This window comes from Osmia lignaria, chromosome 11 (assembly GCF_051020975.1).
Source record: "Osmia lignaria lignaria isolate PbOS001 chromosome 11, iyOsmLign1, whole genome shotgun sequence".
Lineage (NCBI taxonomy): Eukaryota > Metazoa > Arthropoda > Insecta > Hymenoptera > Megachilidae > Osmia > Osmia lignaria.
This window is the reverse complement of record NC_135042.1, coordinates 11630277-11646956: the sequence shown is the minus strand read 5'-3', so window position 1 is coordinate 11646956 and position 16680 is coordinate 11630277. Positions and strand designations below refer to the sequence as shown.

At 40.7% G+C, this 16680-nt stretch overlaps 1 protein-coding gene across 3 annotated transcripts in view; it reads right to left on the bottom strand.

Moving 5' to 3' along the window:
- Window positions 1-27: 27 nt before the first annotated feature.
- The window catches only part of LOC117611406 (uncharacterized), a 76267-nt gene continuing 59614 nt past the window's right edge, over window positions 28-16680 (bottom strand). For all 3 annotated transcript variants that reach the window (XM_076691028.1, XM_076691029.1, XM_034339347.2), the window contains 5 exons: window positions 16115-16428; window positions 15428-15607; window positions 6632-6804; window positions 1064-1473; window positions 28-973 (listed from right to left, as the gene is read on the bottom strand). In XM_076691028.1, the coding sequence (XP_076547143.1) occupies window positions 762-973; window positions 1064-1473; window positions 6632-6804; window positions 15428-15607; window positions 16115-16428 (1289 nt within the window). In that variant the 3' untranslated portion in view covers window positions 28-761. The remainder of the gene's footprint in view (window positions 974-1063; window positions 1474-6631; window positions 6805-15427; window positions 15608-16114; window positions 16429-16680) is intronic.

The window sequence follows — 16680 nt, the reverse complement described above, 5'->3', positions numbered from 1 at the left end:
TGTCGATCGACACGCGAGCCATTCTTCCGCAAACTTTCTTATCCACCGACGCGACGCGACGCGACGCGACGCGACGCGACGGTCCTTTTCGTTCGTTACACACAGATGTATGTACATACATACATACAGCTAAGGTATAGCTATACATCTACACGTGCCAGAGACCAATGAGTTAATTGCGTTCAACGCTTCAACCTCAGGGAATTGTCGGCAATTTTTCTAACCTTCGCAAAACTCTTTACTTACTTTCATCGTTTCTTACATTTTCTTTTTTCCTTCCTCCGTTTCAGGCTAGAAACGAATTCGTTGGATCGGATATCCGCTTCGATGGGAACTAGGACGCTCGTATTCGAGTTTTAGTGGATCTCGTACGGGAATTCGTTTTATCCCGGCAGGATAATCCGTAAACCGGTTCGAATTCTCGTCGAATCGCGACAAGCTTTATCCTATTTCCGATTCGTCGAATCAGCCGATGACGAACCGTGCCTGTTCGACGCATTTAACATTTCGACTGGCACATACGTGTATATTATATCCGAATCGTTGGAAAAAAGTCCCAATCAGATGTCTTGATCCATGCGAAATCTTTGGTTCTACGACTACGATAACGTTCATTTGCGCGATCCCCCATTAATGACGTGTTCGTCTAGGGATTTTCTCTAGACTTCCCCCCTACCCGAGTCGCTGGAATCCTCTTCCTCTCGACCGTTTAGGCTAAATCGTCCGAGATTTCCACTTGACCAACGACAACGAGAACGCGACTACCATTGATAGCTGTCCACGATGGATTTGCCATCGGAACAGGGGCTCGCGCTCCCACACCACTTGGTCTCTTTCAACGGTGGACACGTTGATCCACCACGACGCGGCTTTATCGTTATCTTCCGCGTCCTCTGGGTCTCCCCCACACCGCAGCTGCGACTACAGGCACTCCACGGACCCCATTCACCGACCTTACAGTCTCTGGGAGCACCTGCAACAATGAAAGCAACCTCGGTTAAACGCAAGCTGGATTAAAAGGGCGAAACCTTAATCGGGGACCTTAACCGAGTTTCATACTCACGCGTTCTCACACGTTTCCCTTTCGACGTTAGTCTATGATGTTTCATCCTAAGCCTGTGCTGACGTTGGCTCATAGCGTCGGTAGAGTTCCACGTATGATTCAGGCTGTTTCCATTGGTTGCGTTTGCCATTTTCCTTTGAATATCCTTGAAGATTTGCGCTTTTTGCGCTTTTTGCGCTTTTTGCGCTTTTTGCGCCTCCTCTGTTTCTTTGTACTTTTCATTTTGATTTTGATTTTGATAATAAAGCCAGCTGCTTTTTCCATCGAACTTGGTCATTTTTGGCGGAGGTGTTCCAGTAAACCTTGGCCTTTGCCAGGCGTACGAGGAAGCGATACTGTCCATGATCACTGCCTTGTTGTCACGCGGAACATCCGTCACCAGCTGGCCACTTCCGGTCGTTGTCCAATACCTGCAACCAGAATCGATATCGTCATCGTTAACAGTTGTTAACGAATGAAATATGCATAGATAAATTCCATAATTTCATCATTTGTAATTAGAATCTTTCACAGATTCGCCATCAGTTGGTTAGTGTCTAACTGATCGGAATTTCATGGTTTATTCTGTGAAAATGAGAAAAGTTCGCAAACCTTTGCGCGATATTCTCGGATCGCAATCAAGTGTGAAACGTATTCAAATGTATCCGGTATTTGCAAACACTTTGGCACAGATCGAGATGCATCGGATCATCATCTCTATCTCTTTGTTCGGTTATTTTTCCAACCGGGTAAATGATCGACCCGAGGCTTCGTCGCTGAAATTCTTAGACAAGCGAGTTCCTCGAGCTAGTCTGTGCGCCAGTCGAAAACAATTTCGAGAGTTGATTTACGGTTGCCGTGTCTACGTAAAGCTGTCCGGGCTGATGCTGGAAAACAGATAAGGAAGAAAGAAGAAACAAGGGATGGAAACGAGAAGGGTAAAGAAAACCGGAAAAGAAGAAGAAAGAAACGACGAGTTTCACTTCTGAAACTTATTCATCCTGTTCTTTTCGCCCTCGGAATTTTCGATCTTCTCGTATTTCTCGGTATTAGACGACGAGCTGCTCTTCGCCAGCAGCTCGAGTTTCTCACGTCGCGTCGCGTCGCGTAGGCGTCAGGAAGAAAGAGTTTTCTCTCACGGAATAGGGAAGGCGCGATTCGAAAACGACGAGATACAATGTTTCCTTTATCATTTGAAATTCTCTTTGGTACATTGAAATTCTGATTTAGCTAGTGAAATCACAGTGGAAAAACACTGGTGAACTCGTAACTAATACAGGTAACGTTTCAAGAAATGCGCTTAACAAGACATTCTTTCCCAATTTTCCACAAACGGACAGCCCTGTGTGAAACGAGTTTTGAATTTATTTCCTGCACATTTGCATCATTCCAATTTCCCTCGAATAATTATCTCAGCCCTCGTCACGGTGCAGAGAGAGCATCGAATTAACCGTCATTCACCTGCTGCGAATTTTCTCTGCTAGTTTATTTTCCGCTCGTCTCGCCGTACCGTACCTCGGTTCCTTCCACTCTCGAAAATAAGCAGAAATTCGCCTTGGGAGGCGAACTGCAGCTCGCTCGACTCACACCGATCGCGATCGATCGGCCAGCCGCGCGTCCCGACTCGATGATTACGGAAATGAATTTTTTACACATCAAACGAAAAAACGTTCAATTTTCTTTACGCTCCTCCCTTTACACTCCTATTATTAATGGGCCCGTTAATATTAACAATTTTTCCAACACCCTGTCATCTACAATTCACACGAATCCACGCAAACTACTTCTACGTTTCATTTCTTTTTCTTCTTTTTCTTCTTTTTCTTCTTTTTATGCACTCCACCCTCTCCTCGTGGGGATTAAACTTGGCGCGAAACAAACTAGGGAGTTTCGTTTTAATTAAATTAATTTTCTCCAACGGGTGAACTAAATGAAGAGAAAGAGAACAGGTCGCGTTAAGGTAGCTCTTTTAAATCATAGATTTGATCGTGCAGCCTAATTATCAGAGGTAACATTAAATGATAGAGCATAAGAAGTTGGTGCGACGATAACGTTGCTTCCCTTAGAATTCGCGTAGGAAAAACAGACGAGTATCGAGAATAGAGTTTTTGTGGCTTACCGTGGATCGTTAAAGCTTTCGAGCTCGAGTCCTTTCATCTCGAACGAAGGAACGCTAGCCTCTGATTCTTCTTTTGAAAAGAGGGCTTAAAGCTGTAGGCCAGAGTGCTTTCTAGTCATCTTTTTTTTCTTTTTTTCTTTTTTTCTTTTTTTCTTTTTTTCTTTTTTTTTTCTCTCTGATCGTAATCGTATGACTCATTTTTTTATTCTCTCACGATTGCGTAGCTTATGCGATCGATGGTAATTCGTGTTTTAATATTGAGAAGAAGATTATTACATTGTTTGGAAATTTGTACAGAATACGTCGTGACATTAATAACCAATATGTAATAAAGGTAAAGAATATCTAAATAAAAAAGTAATAAAACTTCTCTTCACTCGTTGGCGACGAAAAAATGTCAATATTCAATATCGCAACAGTTCGCCGTTTAAACGATAATCAATTAAACGAAACGTCACTTTCGCGGGTTAATTGAAAATGTATTTACGAAAGCGCGTTATTATATGCGGGATTTGCAATTCAGAACGCTCATTAACAGAGAGAGAGAGAGAGAGAGAGAGAGAGACAATTTTAAAATGCAAATGCCCGGCGGTGACATAAATTCGTATCCGACAGTCGACGTAAATTCCAGGATTACCGGCCACTTCCCGGTTCACTTCCCGCTTCACTTCCCGGTCCACTTGGTTCAGACATGTTTCCTGAAAAATCCACGTACACGCACAAAAAAATTAAACGATTTTGACAATATTTACCATTTCCAACAACAGAACAGAACAGAACGGAACGAGAAAGAACAATAATCTAATAATCCTCGAGGAACGATGCTATGTCTAGAAACGTAGAAATCGAGTTGAACCAAACTTGATCTAATATCATAAGAATACCAATTCGACTCGATTCGGTTCGCGAAAGATCGAGTCGTTCCTTTGTGCTTGAAAAAGAATTTTCTTTTCATTATTACATTCGAAGGAGAAAGTGGGTCACTCTAGTGAATAGGACATTATACGAAGTATCATTCAATAGAGTCTCCTCGTTGGATAATAACAAACCTTCATTTTCTTTTTATCATCGAACGATTGACACCTATACAAATGTTTCCAAAGTCTGTATTTATTCAAATAAATAGATAACTTGATTTATTCTCTTTCTTCGATTTCTACTGACCGCATCGAACGATGAAATTGATGAAAATGATGAAAATGATGAAATATGTACCTATATTGTGTAAAGTCATTTTCATTCTCATCCTTTAGATTTTTCTGTTATTCCTTTCACTTTTACTTCACTAATAGATAAAGGTAAAAAAGTCTTTCGTTTGAAAGTTTCGAAACACCAAAGTAAGATGAAGGTTTGATCGCGACTCAAAGCACAGTCAACGAAAATATTTCCAAGCCAGAAAATAAAAAATTTTTTTAAATAAAAAAATAAATTTCATTCGATGGTGTTCCAATTTGGTTAAAAGTTTCGTGCCGGAAGCAACGTATTTTACGCTTGTCGTTGTACCAAAAAAGAGAAGCGTGTATCGCGCTGTTTCTACTTCTCTCATCGAAATAATTCCCCGCTGTCGAAACGAAAAAAGAAAAAAGAAAAAAGAAAAAAGAAAAAAGAAAAAAAAAATTTATCCGACCGATCAATACGGCCTTTTTTCGATCACGTTTGCGGCACGATTCTCCTTGGTTTATCGAATCGAGTCGATCTAATTGCCAGATCGCACCAGCTCTCCGCGCTTCATTTTTGTTCAATCACTTTAGTGCTACATATGTAACGAAATAACAATCAAAATTACCGAAACTTTTAACAGCGTGTTTACTACAATTTTTTATATAATTATGTTTTCTACTATTATCACCGCTCGAGTGGTTGCTTTTCAAAGCGCGTTTCATCGTTCCATCGATATCTCTATGGAACCTTAACGTTATATTGCCTCTTCGATTCGATTCGATTCGATTCGATTCGATTCGATTCGACATAATGAAAGCGACCCTTTCCTTACGGGATCTTGATTAAATAAAAATTGCTGCTACCAAAAGAGACGAAGGAGACGTCGATGAAAGGAAGAAAAAGTATTAAGTAAAGGAAAAGTTAGGGTGGATTCGTTCTTTCGTTCGTTTCTAGACGATCATGTCGATGGACCGATGGACCGATGGACACCGGACTATACCCCGGATATTACAACGATAAGGGCACACTATTTTGTTCAAGTGTATCGCAAAAATTGCCACTGAGAATTGGCAAGTCCGCGGAAAGTAATATCGTTATCGGGCATCAGATGTCAAATGTATATACTGACCCAAGGGGAATCGGCAACGACAACGGCAGGAAACGTATTTGATTCGCGGTCGCCTTTATTACATTTTCATGGGATCCTGTTTTACGATAGGTAAATAATATGGAAAAACGGAGAGGACCAAAGCGAACTAGCGGCCATGTCTCCTCTCATGTGGTAACTTTCAAATTTTAAAAAGTAAAGCTATGTTACACTAATCGTAGAAATTAGAAACGTATGTAAACTAGAGCCAGTATAACAGTAGTCATTTTGTAAATTTCAGTAATTATAGGAAAGCGACATACATACACCAAGTATAGATTCGAGTTATTAGAAATTAGAGCAATTATCATTAATAGAAATTTGTAACTGTGATCATTGCAAGCAACGGATTAGTCAAATTCAATCGACTATTCATTGCTGCCTGCTATATGTAGATAGGACGAAAGAAGCGATTTGAAAAATCGGTAGATCTAATCGTTCGCGAAACTCGGTCGTTCGATTGTTCGCGTGACAATGCTTGAAACGAAGTTGGAGAAATAGGTCGTGTAACAGAGAGTTTGGCTCAGAAGCAGGAAGACATATTGAATGGACAGTGGCGCATAAAGGACATCGAGATCTGGCAGGCTGAAAACCGTCCGACAATGTCCAGACGCAGGATGAAAGGAGCTGTGGAAATAGGGCGTCGTTTAGATGATTTTCCCCTGGCTTTTCCATCTCGTTCCTTCCAACATTCATCTTACGTTTCCTTGTTCCTTTTCGATTTCGTTTGCTTTTTCTTTCCTTTCCTTTCCTTTCCTTTCCTTTGAAAAACTGCTGGTCTCTTCAGGCCTGTTCATATCATTACCAACTTCCCTCTCTACCACTTTCTATCCATACCAGGTTGTTTGCTCTATTTTCCTTTTTAACTTTTAGAGGAAATTCATCTTTTTGCGGTTTCTCTACAACGACTTTTTCGCAATCTGATAGTTGTACGAATTTTTTCAATTTCTTTTCCAATTTCTTTTTTTTTCAAATTGCATATACAAAATAATCTTCTCAAGGGATATATTATACATATATGTATAATACAACTGTTGAGATTTGTAAAACAAAGCGTCTAGCAATTTGTATCGTAATTTCGAAATTTTCAAATTATTCCCGGTGCTTCGATTCCGTTTACGGGACAATTTGTAAAAAAGGATGAACCTGCAAAGAGCTGTACCTGTATCTCTGGATGTCCATTTCCTTTCGTTCCTCGGCGATAGCCTCGTTCAGGTCCCTGTTCGGATCGATCCCTCTGGGGGTCGGACTATTCGCTAGTAGATTGTCGTTGCTGACAAACTCCACCTCCACGTCATCTTCGTGATACGTTTCGGTTAACGTATATTCCCGTAGCTGTAACACAATAACAATGCCTTTTTAATCATTTACACGCTATTTATTCAACGAGCAGCATTACACACCTAGACCAAACAAATCTCGGGGAAAAATATCGAACGAAAGGTTGAAAAGCACAATCAGTCAGTTGACTTTTTACCCGGTGATTAGTTCTGTGACGAAAGGATCTCGTGGGACGTAGGTATGGAGAGAGTAGGTACCGACAGAATCACGATTGATCGCTTCTGGACCGGACCAAAGGAGAACGAGTGTTTTTCACAAGTCCTTTCTACTTGGTCGACAACCGGATGACAGCTTTCTGTTGTCGGATCTGCAGCAGAAGTGACCGAAAAAATTCGCTATGACTATCCTTGACTGGCGAGGTCGTTAAGGGATGATAAAGGCTGATCCAGGGCTCCTCGATATCTATCAATATTTTTCTTTATCTTATCGCCTGCGTTTCCAATCTCGTTTCATTTTTGATAGAAAATGGCTAGAAAAGGCTACTCGGTTTCAACTCCCTTTAAACGATAAACGATGGCCACAATTGCAACAAAATTAAAGGTCAAAGTTTCTTTACCTTTACTCGAAAAGTTTCAGAGAAATTATATGTTGGAAGTAGGTCGATGCTTTATCGAAGTGGAAATTAACCCTATCGTGTTCTTCGATCCGTCAAGATGATAATTATACAGTGATAAGGTCTCATGAAAGGTAGAAAAAAGATTAAATAAGAGAAAAGCTGTCTCCTTATCTGTTCCACGAATTTCAGAGGGTAACACGATGACAAAGACCCAGCTTCCTCTAGAATCCACCCACCGTTTGAAACTGGGCCGAGCGCTAATTAAGGTCTAATTAATTGTTTCACGTACGGTGGCAGCTTCCAATTATGGTTTCCAATCGATTATCCGTGTCTGCGGCAGAAGTACGTACGGGTTCCTATTGAACGTAAAGGAACAGATAAAGCAAAAAAAAACCGTTTCTATGATCAAGAGGAAAAAAAAGATGTACTTGAACAGAGAGAGAGAGGAATAGATATAATTAAAACCAGCATGAGAAGCTTGTTTTTCTTCTTCCTTTGATAAACTTTTTAGGACGGATCTTTAGTGACGATTAGCTGATGTTCTGAATCGAGGATTAAGAATCATCTCTAATGAACACCGTTTCGAAGATGCTGAAATAGCAACAGTACCTAAACTTTGTTTGTAGAAAAATGAACTTTCATTATATTGTACATATAATACAATTACAATATATATTGAAAATGAATGAGATCGTGGTATGGAAGATCCTCTAGCCTTTCGTAATTTCTTTAGAAAATAACGATAACAACGGTTCACGGCTGCCTTTTCCCTCAAGCTAACCAATTCCGCAGACTTCTTCTCCTCTCTTTGACTTTTCACCATTTTCGCCATTTTCGCAATTTTCGCCATTTTCGCCATTTTCGATCGGTGCACCACCCTCGAAAGATGAGCGTGCAAAAAGATTTGTCTTTTCAACGAAAAGACGTAAACATAGATGAAATTGTATTTATGAAACGATGTACATACACAGGGTGTCTCAATCTTGTTTAGGTACTTATAAGTAATCTTCATGAAAGGTTCTGCTTTAAATTGATACGTCGCGTCGTAAACGTTAATTGTCTACTTGATATGCACTAACTTTTAAGTAAAACGGTTACCCCTGCACAATCTAAACTTCCATTATTGGATGTTTTAAAATCGAATGAAAGTTGATAAAAGTTTTTAAACTGCTATAGTTTCTCTGAAGAAACGGTTCGTTAAAATAAAGAAAACGACCAGATAGAGAAGTATTGTACAAATCCATGAAGGAATCGCGTGTCGTAAAAGAATTTTTATACTTCATCTTGTTCGTCGCTGGTTTCTCAAGTTCGTTTAAGAAACGTCGTTGCATTAGCACAATCAAGGCCGCTTCCGCTCGTTTACATAATTCCTCTCCGCTTTTCCGCGATGGATTTTCACTTTGAAAATGAATTTTCAGTAGAACGAACTTTCGAGGGATTTGTCTTTTAGGGTCGTGTAAAAACTTTCGTTCAGATCCGGGACAAACTGGAAAGCCGTAACAGTCTCTTCGTATTTTATGCTCCTGTATATATGTATGTATGTATGTATGTATGTATCTGGCCATTGCACACTCCGGTATCCGGTATCCTCACAAATTTTATGATCCGATTTAAGTAGATCCTTCCAACAATGTCGTCTTACTTACGTCGAGTTACATGCTTCGATAGAATATTTAGGGAGAAAGCTTAACGATTTCAAACATATTCAAATTGAAAAAATCGATTAAACTTCTTCGTATTCTCGTTACGTATCTTCGACACGATTATTCAAGAAATATTTCTTTTTTTTTCTTTACGTTTCTAGCAAAGGTTTTGAAAGAAAAACGAGTTGGCAATTCGGTTAAAACGATGTAGCCACCGTGATCGGAAAGTTCGATCACGAACGCGTACAGCTGGTGTAAAATTTAGTTTGCGAATAACTCGACTAACTCGCATAAATTTCTCGGTTTTTGAACACGATCCTCGGTCATTCGGCGTTACCAATTTCTATTCCGTACCACTACCCTGGTAGACGTTAGTTTTCTAACTGGAAAACGAGATACATACGATAAGTACGTGCATGCAGCTTGAACGAGCACGATTCTGTTACTCCACTAGCCTATTTAATCCAACTTCTTCGCGGTGAACGTTTCCATATTTACTACGGTTTACGAATTTTACTTTTGTTAAATTGTTAAATTGTCAAAGATTTGTTTCCTTCGATTCTTTCCATGGAAAAATACGTTCTTTCTTTGAAAATAAAAGACCAAAGTAACCAAAGAAAAATAAGCTATGGAACTTTTCTTTCATTTCGATACGATTCGACTACTATTCCAGGACGATATTGGCAACTTTCTTTCCCGCAACTCGCACGATACATTCTCGGCACCGAGCATTGAAATTCAAACAGTTTTCATGAATTTTTTCCTTTCAAACTGTTAGAATTTATAAACAATACCAGGATGAGAATAACGTGACGTGTTTTGCAGCTTCTGCTTTTTAAATCTAAACCGTCCCCGACAAGACCACGAGAATTTTTCTTTTTTACTTTTGCCACGAATTAAATCATTCCCTCCTTTGTTTCATCTAGCTGGGGAGATAGTTAATGCGGCCGGCTATGCGACAAAATAAACTGCCTCCATTTCTATGTTTAAACAGAATGTTTTATCCGATGCGTCCATCTTGTATCATCTTGTTTCAGACGTTTATCTCTTGATTTATCTCCTGATTTATCTCCTGATTTATCTACATAATTTTAGCAAAGACATTATTTTTTTAAAAGATTCGCGTTCAGTTGGATGATTTTAAAATGCTAAGTTAGTCCGCACCGCAAACAGAATTTATTTACCAATCAATTATCCGGGAAAAATAATTAAGCCGGTGATATATTAAGTTGCATTATTTTCCCATCAGCCACACCGCAAAACATTCGAAATTCTCGTCGTACTGGCAAACTCGGGGTCCTCATAAATCTGTGGTCACTGAGGTCTACCGAGTGTCCAGCTATCGCCATTGCTCTTCGCGCCATTCTAGTTCACTCTGTTTGCCAACTGTACCATATGTATGTACCTATATGCGCTATGCACTTCCTTATAAAACCCGGCCACTAACTCCCTCTCAACCGCTGTCAAGACCCTCGGATTATTTTCTTCATTTAGAAATATCGTTCGATTTAACTTAGTTAGATTTTTTATTAAATCGTTGCGGATGAAGCGAAACGAATCGTATCGTGTCGTGTGTCAAGGGCAAGTCTGTTAGAGGTAGGTAGATATGTACATATATACTAGTAGTAAAGTTGTGTCAATCGTGTTTACCTATTGTATTTGTCCAAAAGCAATAACTCGGTGGGAGGCTCTTTTCGAGTGCATCCACGTGCACCTGCACCGAACGTGACGTTGCAAATCCAGCCATCGCATCGTTTGCAACCAAATTCGTGTGCTTCGTTCTGCATCGTTTCCCTCGATTATTTCACGATTCGACATCATAATCAAACTACCCGACAATTATTCTGTCGTTTCGTTCTGTTCGTTCTGTTCGTTCTGTTCGTTCTGTTCGTTCAGCGTGATTTTCTCGTCTAGCTCATTAACGTGGCTTACAACAAATCTTACATCCCTTAAATATTCGTCGGGGTGTGGGGGTGTTGAAAAAAAGGCTCGACTCAATAATTTCTACCCCTGCGGTGTACTATCTCTGGCAGTATAATTGCGCATCGCAGAGCCCCCGATGTTCCACGGTGAAATAGGTAGGGATTTCGCGAACGGTGGTGGAGCAGCGGCAATCTGTAAATTCCCTGCAGAGTTGGTTTCGATTGGCGAAAATTCAGTGGCCAACGTTCGATCGTATCGAAGGCAGACTAGCCGTTGCAATTTGTCACGATTCCCTGGCCGTGGATCGTATTAGCCGGCGGCTAATATGTACGAGGACCCCCTCGCCACTATCCGCCTAGCTTTGAAATTCGTTTCGCGCAAGTAAACGACGCGAAATTACCGGCAATTATTTAATTACAGCGACGACTGCCCGCCTGCTAATTATCGCCGCTGCAGGGATTATAGATTTTACGCTGGACAAATCCGTTTAACGTTCAACGTTTACCTGGCTCTATTTATTTTTACAACTGCTTTATGAATCTTTCATAAATATTTTCACGATATAATAAGGCTGGAATTGCGTTTCCCTGTTATTCGGTAAACCAATCGATACAGGGACCAGAATATTGGGCTATTAAACATTTTTTTCAACGGAGACGAGCGTTCGCGAATGCTCCGACCTTCCATCTCGTCAAATAGTTTCCGCGTTAACATCGTAAACCGCGGACTTAATTTAACGCGATAACTTTTCCGTTCAGCTTGTAATTAGAACTAAATGGCTAACGTGAAATATTTTCCCCTCCTCTTATCCTGTTTTATTTTAGCCCAGTCTGTGCGTGGAAACACGATGATATTTTACGGCTCGCCACCTTTATTACTGTTAGATAAGATACTTGTTAGATTAGATTGTACGAGATACACTATTTACTTGCCAAACTAATAATATTCGAATCACATACTGTGATCGAATATCATTTTAATTATCAGTTGGCTGGAGACTGAATAATTCAGGTATAATCGAACCTAACGATTTCCTAACGAACCTAACGAACCTTATCGTTAGTTATACAAGTATGTACCTGTTTTTGACTAAAAGTTTGCTAGATTAAAACAGCGCAGTTATCGGGAATTTTCTAATTACGAAGCCGTTTTACGTCCAGACGAGGCACGTCGAGAATAGTCAACCGCATCGCTTGCATCACCACCGACCCCACCATCAGCAACCAGCCAGTGGTTAATCCGTCGATAAGCGGACAAGCGTGACAAACCAACGCAACGTCAAGGGAAACTGTCTGCTCGAAAGGGGGTGAGAACGAGAGGTACGGTCAATGGAGAAACCGTGACACTGACTGACAAGAGAGAAAAAAAAAATTGTTCAATTTCCCTGATACCTGTATACCTAATTATGAAAAATTAGGAAAATTAGGAAAATTAGGAAAATTCCAACTTCATGCCAGATGGTTTTATCCGGAACTGCACCCTTTTACGACGCACTTCGGTCCTCTCGTTAAACTTTCAGGATGAAAGAGTTTCCGTTTTATTGCCACGGGTCAGAGGTAATTTCGACGCTTTCCAAAGTGTCGTACTTTGAATTATTATATCGCTCGTTTCTTTAAGAAAATCATGCTTCTCACAGTGGTTCTCGTGTAAAAAAAAAAATTTTTCATTTGTATAAAAACGTTTCAAATCGCATATCTATCGATCCGCTGTTAAACTTCTTTTTTAAACGGGGAATTAAATGAGACGATAAAAGACAAAAGCCTCGAATTACGATTCTAATATCAATGAACTTGTGACTAGCTCGATCCAGAATAATAATCCTTGAATAGAAGGAAAATTTCTATAGAAGCTTTCAAGATTCACCATGCGTCATGCGTCAGCTTGAAAATCAGGAACACGCCTTTCCAGTTTAGAGAATTCCATTTTATTCTTTCTTCTTTCACTGTTCACTATCCACCATCTACCCATCCACTGTCGCGACACCGAATGGCGAACGTCTAAAGTTTCATTCCTTTCTTCAACGATCCACAATTGTTTCTTTCGTTAGTTATGGCTTCGGAAAGAAAATAAAATAGCATTCTTCTACTCTTCTATGAGATCCCGCTTAACTTTTGACTTGTTTTCAAAACGACGCGTGCTCTTCCAACAACTTTTATATGCTTTATCGTCTTCCTATCATCGCTAGATAACACGTGTTCAATTACTAACAACTTTGAGTATCAAGAACAGTTCCCTTCTATTGTCCTCTCTATTGTTACATCATCAGACACAAAGACTCTGTTTGGAATTCTTCAGCCATGGAAATCTAATATAGTCGGTTATTTACGTACGAAATAATAACGAGCCTTTTCACACCCTTCCAAAGTGGGGTGGTCGGGTCAACACTTTTTTTGCTTCTTTATTTTCCACCCGAGCCTTCCCCTGTTTACCCCTCGATTGCGTGCTTCGAATTCCTCTGCGTTTTCTACTCACCACCTTTTCACACAGGCGCTTTTCCCTTTCTAAAATCGAATTTTCACGGGTTTCGAAAGGACAGTTTGCGGGGGACGTTGTTGCAAAATATTCTAGGGTCGTTACATTTTCAGGCTACATTTACCGAACAACACTCGATACGTAAAAAATGATTTTCTTTTCTTTTCTTTTCTTTTCTTTTCTTTTACATGGACGAAATATCGTATGGTATATTGGGGTATAAACGGGAAATTTCAAAGTTTAGAAAATCGTAGAAAAATTCGAAACGAAGGAGATCTTCGCAGGTCTTGCGAAGATCGTCGCTTATCTTGACACCCGTTGCGTTGACAGGGGTTTCAATTGGTACATATAACTCTTCTTTCATTCAAATTAGTTTGCGTATAATAGATAGCACGTTTTGGAAATTGTAAGTGAATTCTTTCCGTAAAAAATTTCTTTGTTCAACCTGAAAGGTAATTAACGTGTTTACCTTGGGCTGATTCGAATTGATTCCCGACAAGAACTCTTGTTAAAAGGAGGTAAACGAGAACAGCCGAGATAATCGAGCGAGCGCCTATGAATAGTCGATAATTACGTCAAGTATGGGCGAACATCGAAATATGCTGGCGCAGGAGGCCGTGTCACGGCTAACCAATCCCTATTGCTTTCAGCCAACTTGGAATAATCCTGTGGGTACCGCACCCCGTACTGCACCACCAACTAACGCGTCTCCTCCCTTTATCTGCTGCACCGACTTCACGATACTAACTCACGGCTTACGAGCGTTAACGAGCCTCACGAGAAGATACACAGAAAAGCTGGGCTCACCCCCGAGGGAACAATTATGATCGGCGATGTAATCGATAACACGATCGATAACTCGCGTGTCTCCGATTCTTTCAAAACTTATCCAACACTTTGCATAACTACCGAAAAGTAGTTGTTTAAAAGTATCGTTCCGTTATTTATCCGCTGAGCAAACGTTAAATTCTTCTCGAGCGTGTTAATCCAGATTATCGTACAGAAAACAGAGGCGAATGAGATTGTACGGATAATAAATAGACAAGAGGGTAGAAAACGGTGCGTTGCCTGCAATCCCCTTATACTAATGCGCCTTAACCGCGTTTTCGATGTTCTACCACCCTCCGCCTTACCAGCAGGGTACTTGAATATTATTCCTCTGAACAAGCATTAAACGGCAAAAGAGAACACAAATTATTCGATGAGTCGCGTCGTGAGAAAAATTGAAGGAACGTAAAAGCCAGAAACAATGTTATCCTGTTTACAATGAATTTCCAGGTTTTTCTCGCAACGAGAAAGAATTTCAGGTCAAGAGGGCTGTTGAAAATTTTCAAACGTCCAAAGAAAAGAAAAGAATTCCGATCGCGAATTCGATTCGGATCGAGCTGCACTTGGCGCCACCTTTCCTATCCTGTCCGAGGACATAAACGTTATCGATTCGCGTCGAATCGTTACACGACGACAACGGAGATGGTCGCGATACGAGTGGAACATTACGCAGCGCGTTCCAATTTCAACCTTAATGGAGCACCTAAGATGCTCGAGCTTAATGGAACCATACCTTCCCTCTTTCCTCTGCATTTTTTCGTTTTCTTTGCCGCGACAGAGAACCATGAGCTGGCTCGTATTGCCTGCTGTCGCGTAATGGCAGCCGCGAATTACACGGAAAAGGAAAATAGAGAAAAAGGGAGATAAACGCGAAAAATGATTTTAACTCATCGTCAGCTGTAAATTACAACCAGCGATACCTGATAGAAAGCAAGCAAAATAATATCGAAGTAACTAGAATAATTGTCAACTGATGTGAGTGAAAAAGAAGGATTAGGGAGAAAAGTTGGATAATTTCAAGCAACACGCTCGCGCTCGAACCAAGAAGCTCGTAAGAGAAAGAAGGGAACGATGGAAGGGTGACAAAATTAAGTTAGGGGGAAGATATAATTAGCAAGTTTAACGTCCTTGTCGAAATTGTTGAAACATCTAGCTGTTTTGATTTTTTATTAACAAGAAAATCCAAGTAAATTACCTTGGTGAAGGTGATGGTTGCTATCGGCGGTAGACGAGGTAGATTTGGATAATAAAAGCTTCCCGCGGGATGTGCCGGGTATCGCGATGTGATCCTGTAGGCGATTCCTTGGGGTTGCGTTGGCCAGTTGGCAGCCGTAAATGTGAACCCGTTATCCGTTCCACCGTCCAATGGGTCCAGCTGAGAAAAAGCGTACTTGGTTAACAGTCACTCTTTCAATGGCTGGGCTGAATTTTAATGAGATGGCAAAAGCCAGCCAGCCAGCCAGCCACCTTTGGACTCATCGAATCTCTTGGAAAATAGAACTATAGGTATATGTATGTATGTATACGCGACCTATATACGTTTCTCACGATCGACGTTCCTCGAATTTGTCCGTTTCTATACCTATTTCTCTCTCCCCGCTTTTTTTCGCAACTCTATGCAACAGAAACTACCATCTGGCTGCATTAATGAATGAAAAATCGCTAATACGGCTTCGCTGTTTCTGAATAGTAAAAAGCTTCTCCATAGCGGGTCGGGTCGGGTCGGGTCGAGTCGAGCTTTTCTTCGATAGCCTAATTTCGAATGCGAAATTTTTTCCTTTCATTATTTTCTATATGGTACGCCGTACGCGGACTGATTCGAAGGCTCGTTATCTGAAGGGAGCTGATTTAATATCGAAATAAAAAGAGGAATATTATTTACCTCGACGGTAACCGTGTCGACCCAGTTGCCCTCGACGCATAATTGAAACGAATCAACGCCCACAAACCAGTCTGGACTAGGATTGATACGAGCCATGATGCTTATCAACGTGTGATTGCCATCCAAAAACGCTTTCGCGATACTACTTCCTTCCCCTTGTGGCACAGGAGGTCCGGTAAACGAATCAAGACTGTTAGGCGAGTCTCCGTCAGCATCCAATCCATCTGTCCTTCCGGTTTCCACGTACAATCTCACTCCGGTAGACAACCTTTCACCCAGCCTGTACAGGGTGTACGTAGAATCGTGTGTTCGGCCTGTAAAACAACAATAAAAATCTTTCTTCTATTACTCTACATATAACTCTCTATACGATATTTATCTCGGAATAAATTTCCTTTTTTTTTATCAATTTTAAATTAAAAATTTCCAGCGTTCACTCATCACCACCGCACCGCACCGCACCGCACCGCACCGCACCGCACCGCACCGCACCGCATCGCACCGCACCGCACCGTATATCGAATTCGTATCCGCGGCTAAAATAAGATAACACCGTATACTCGTAT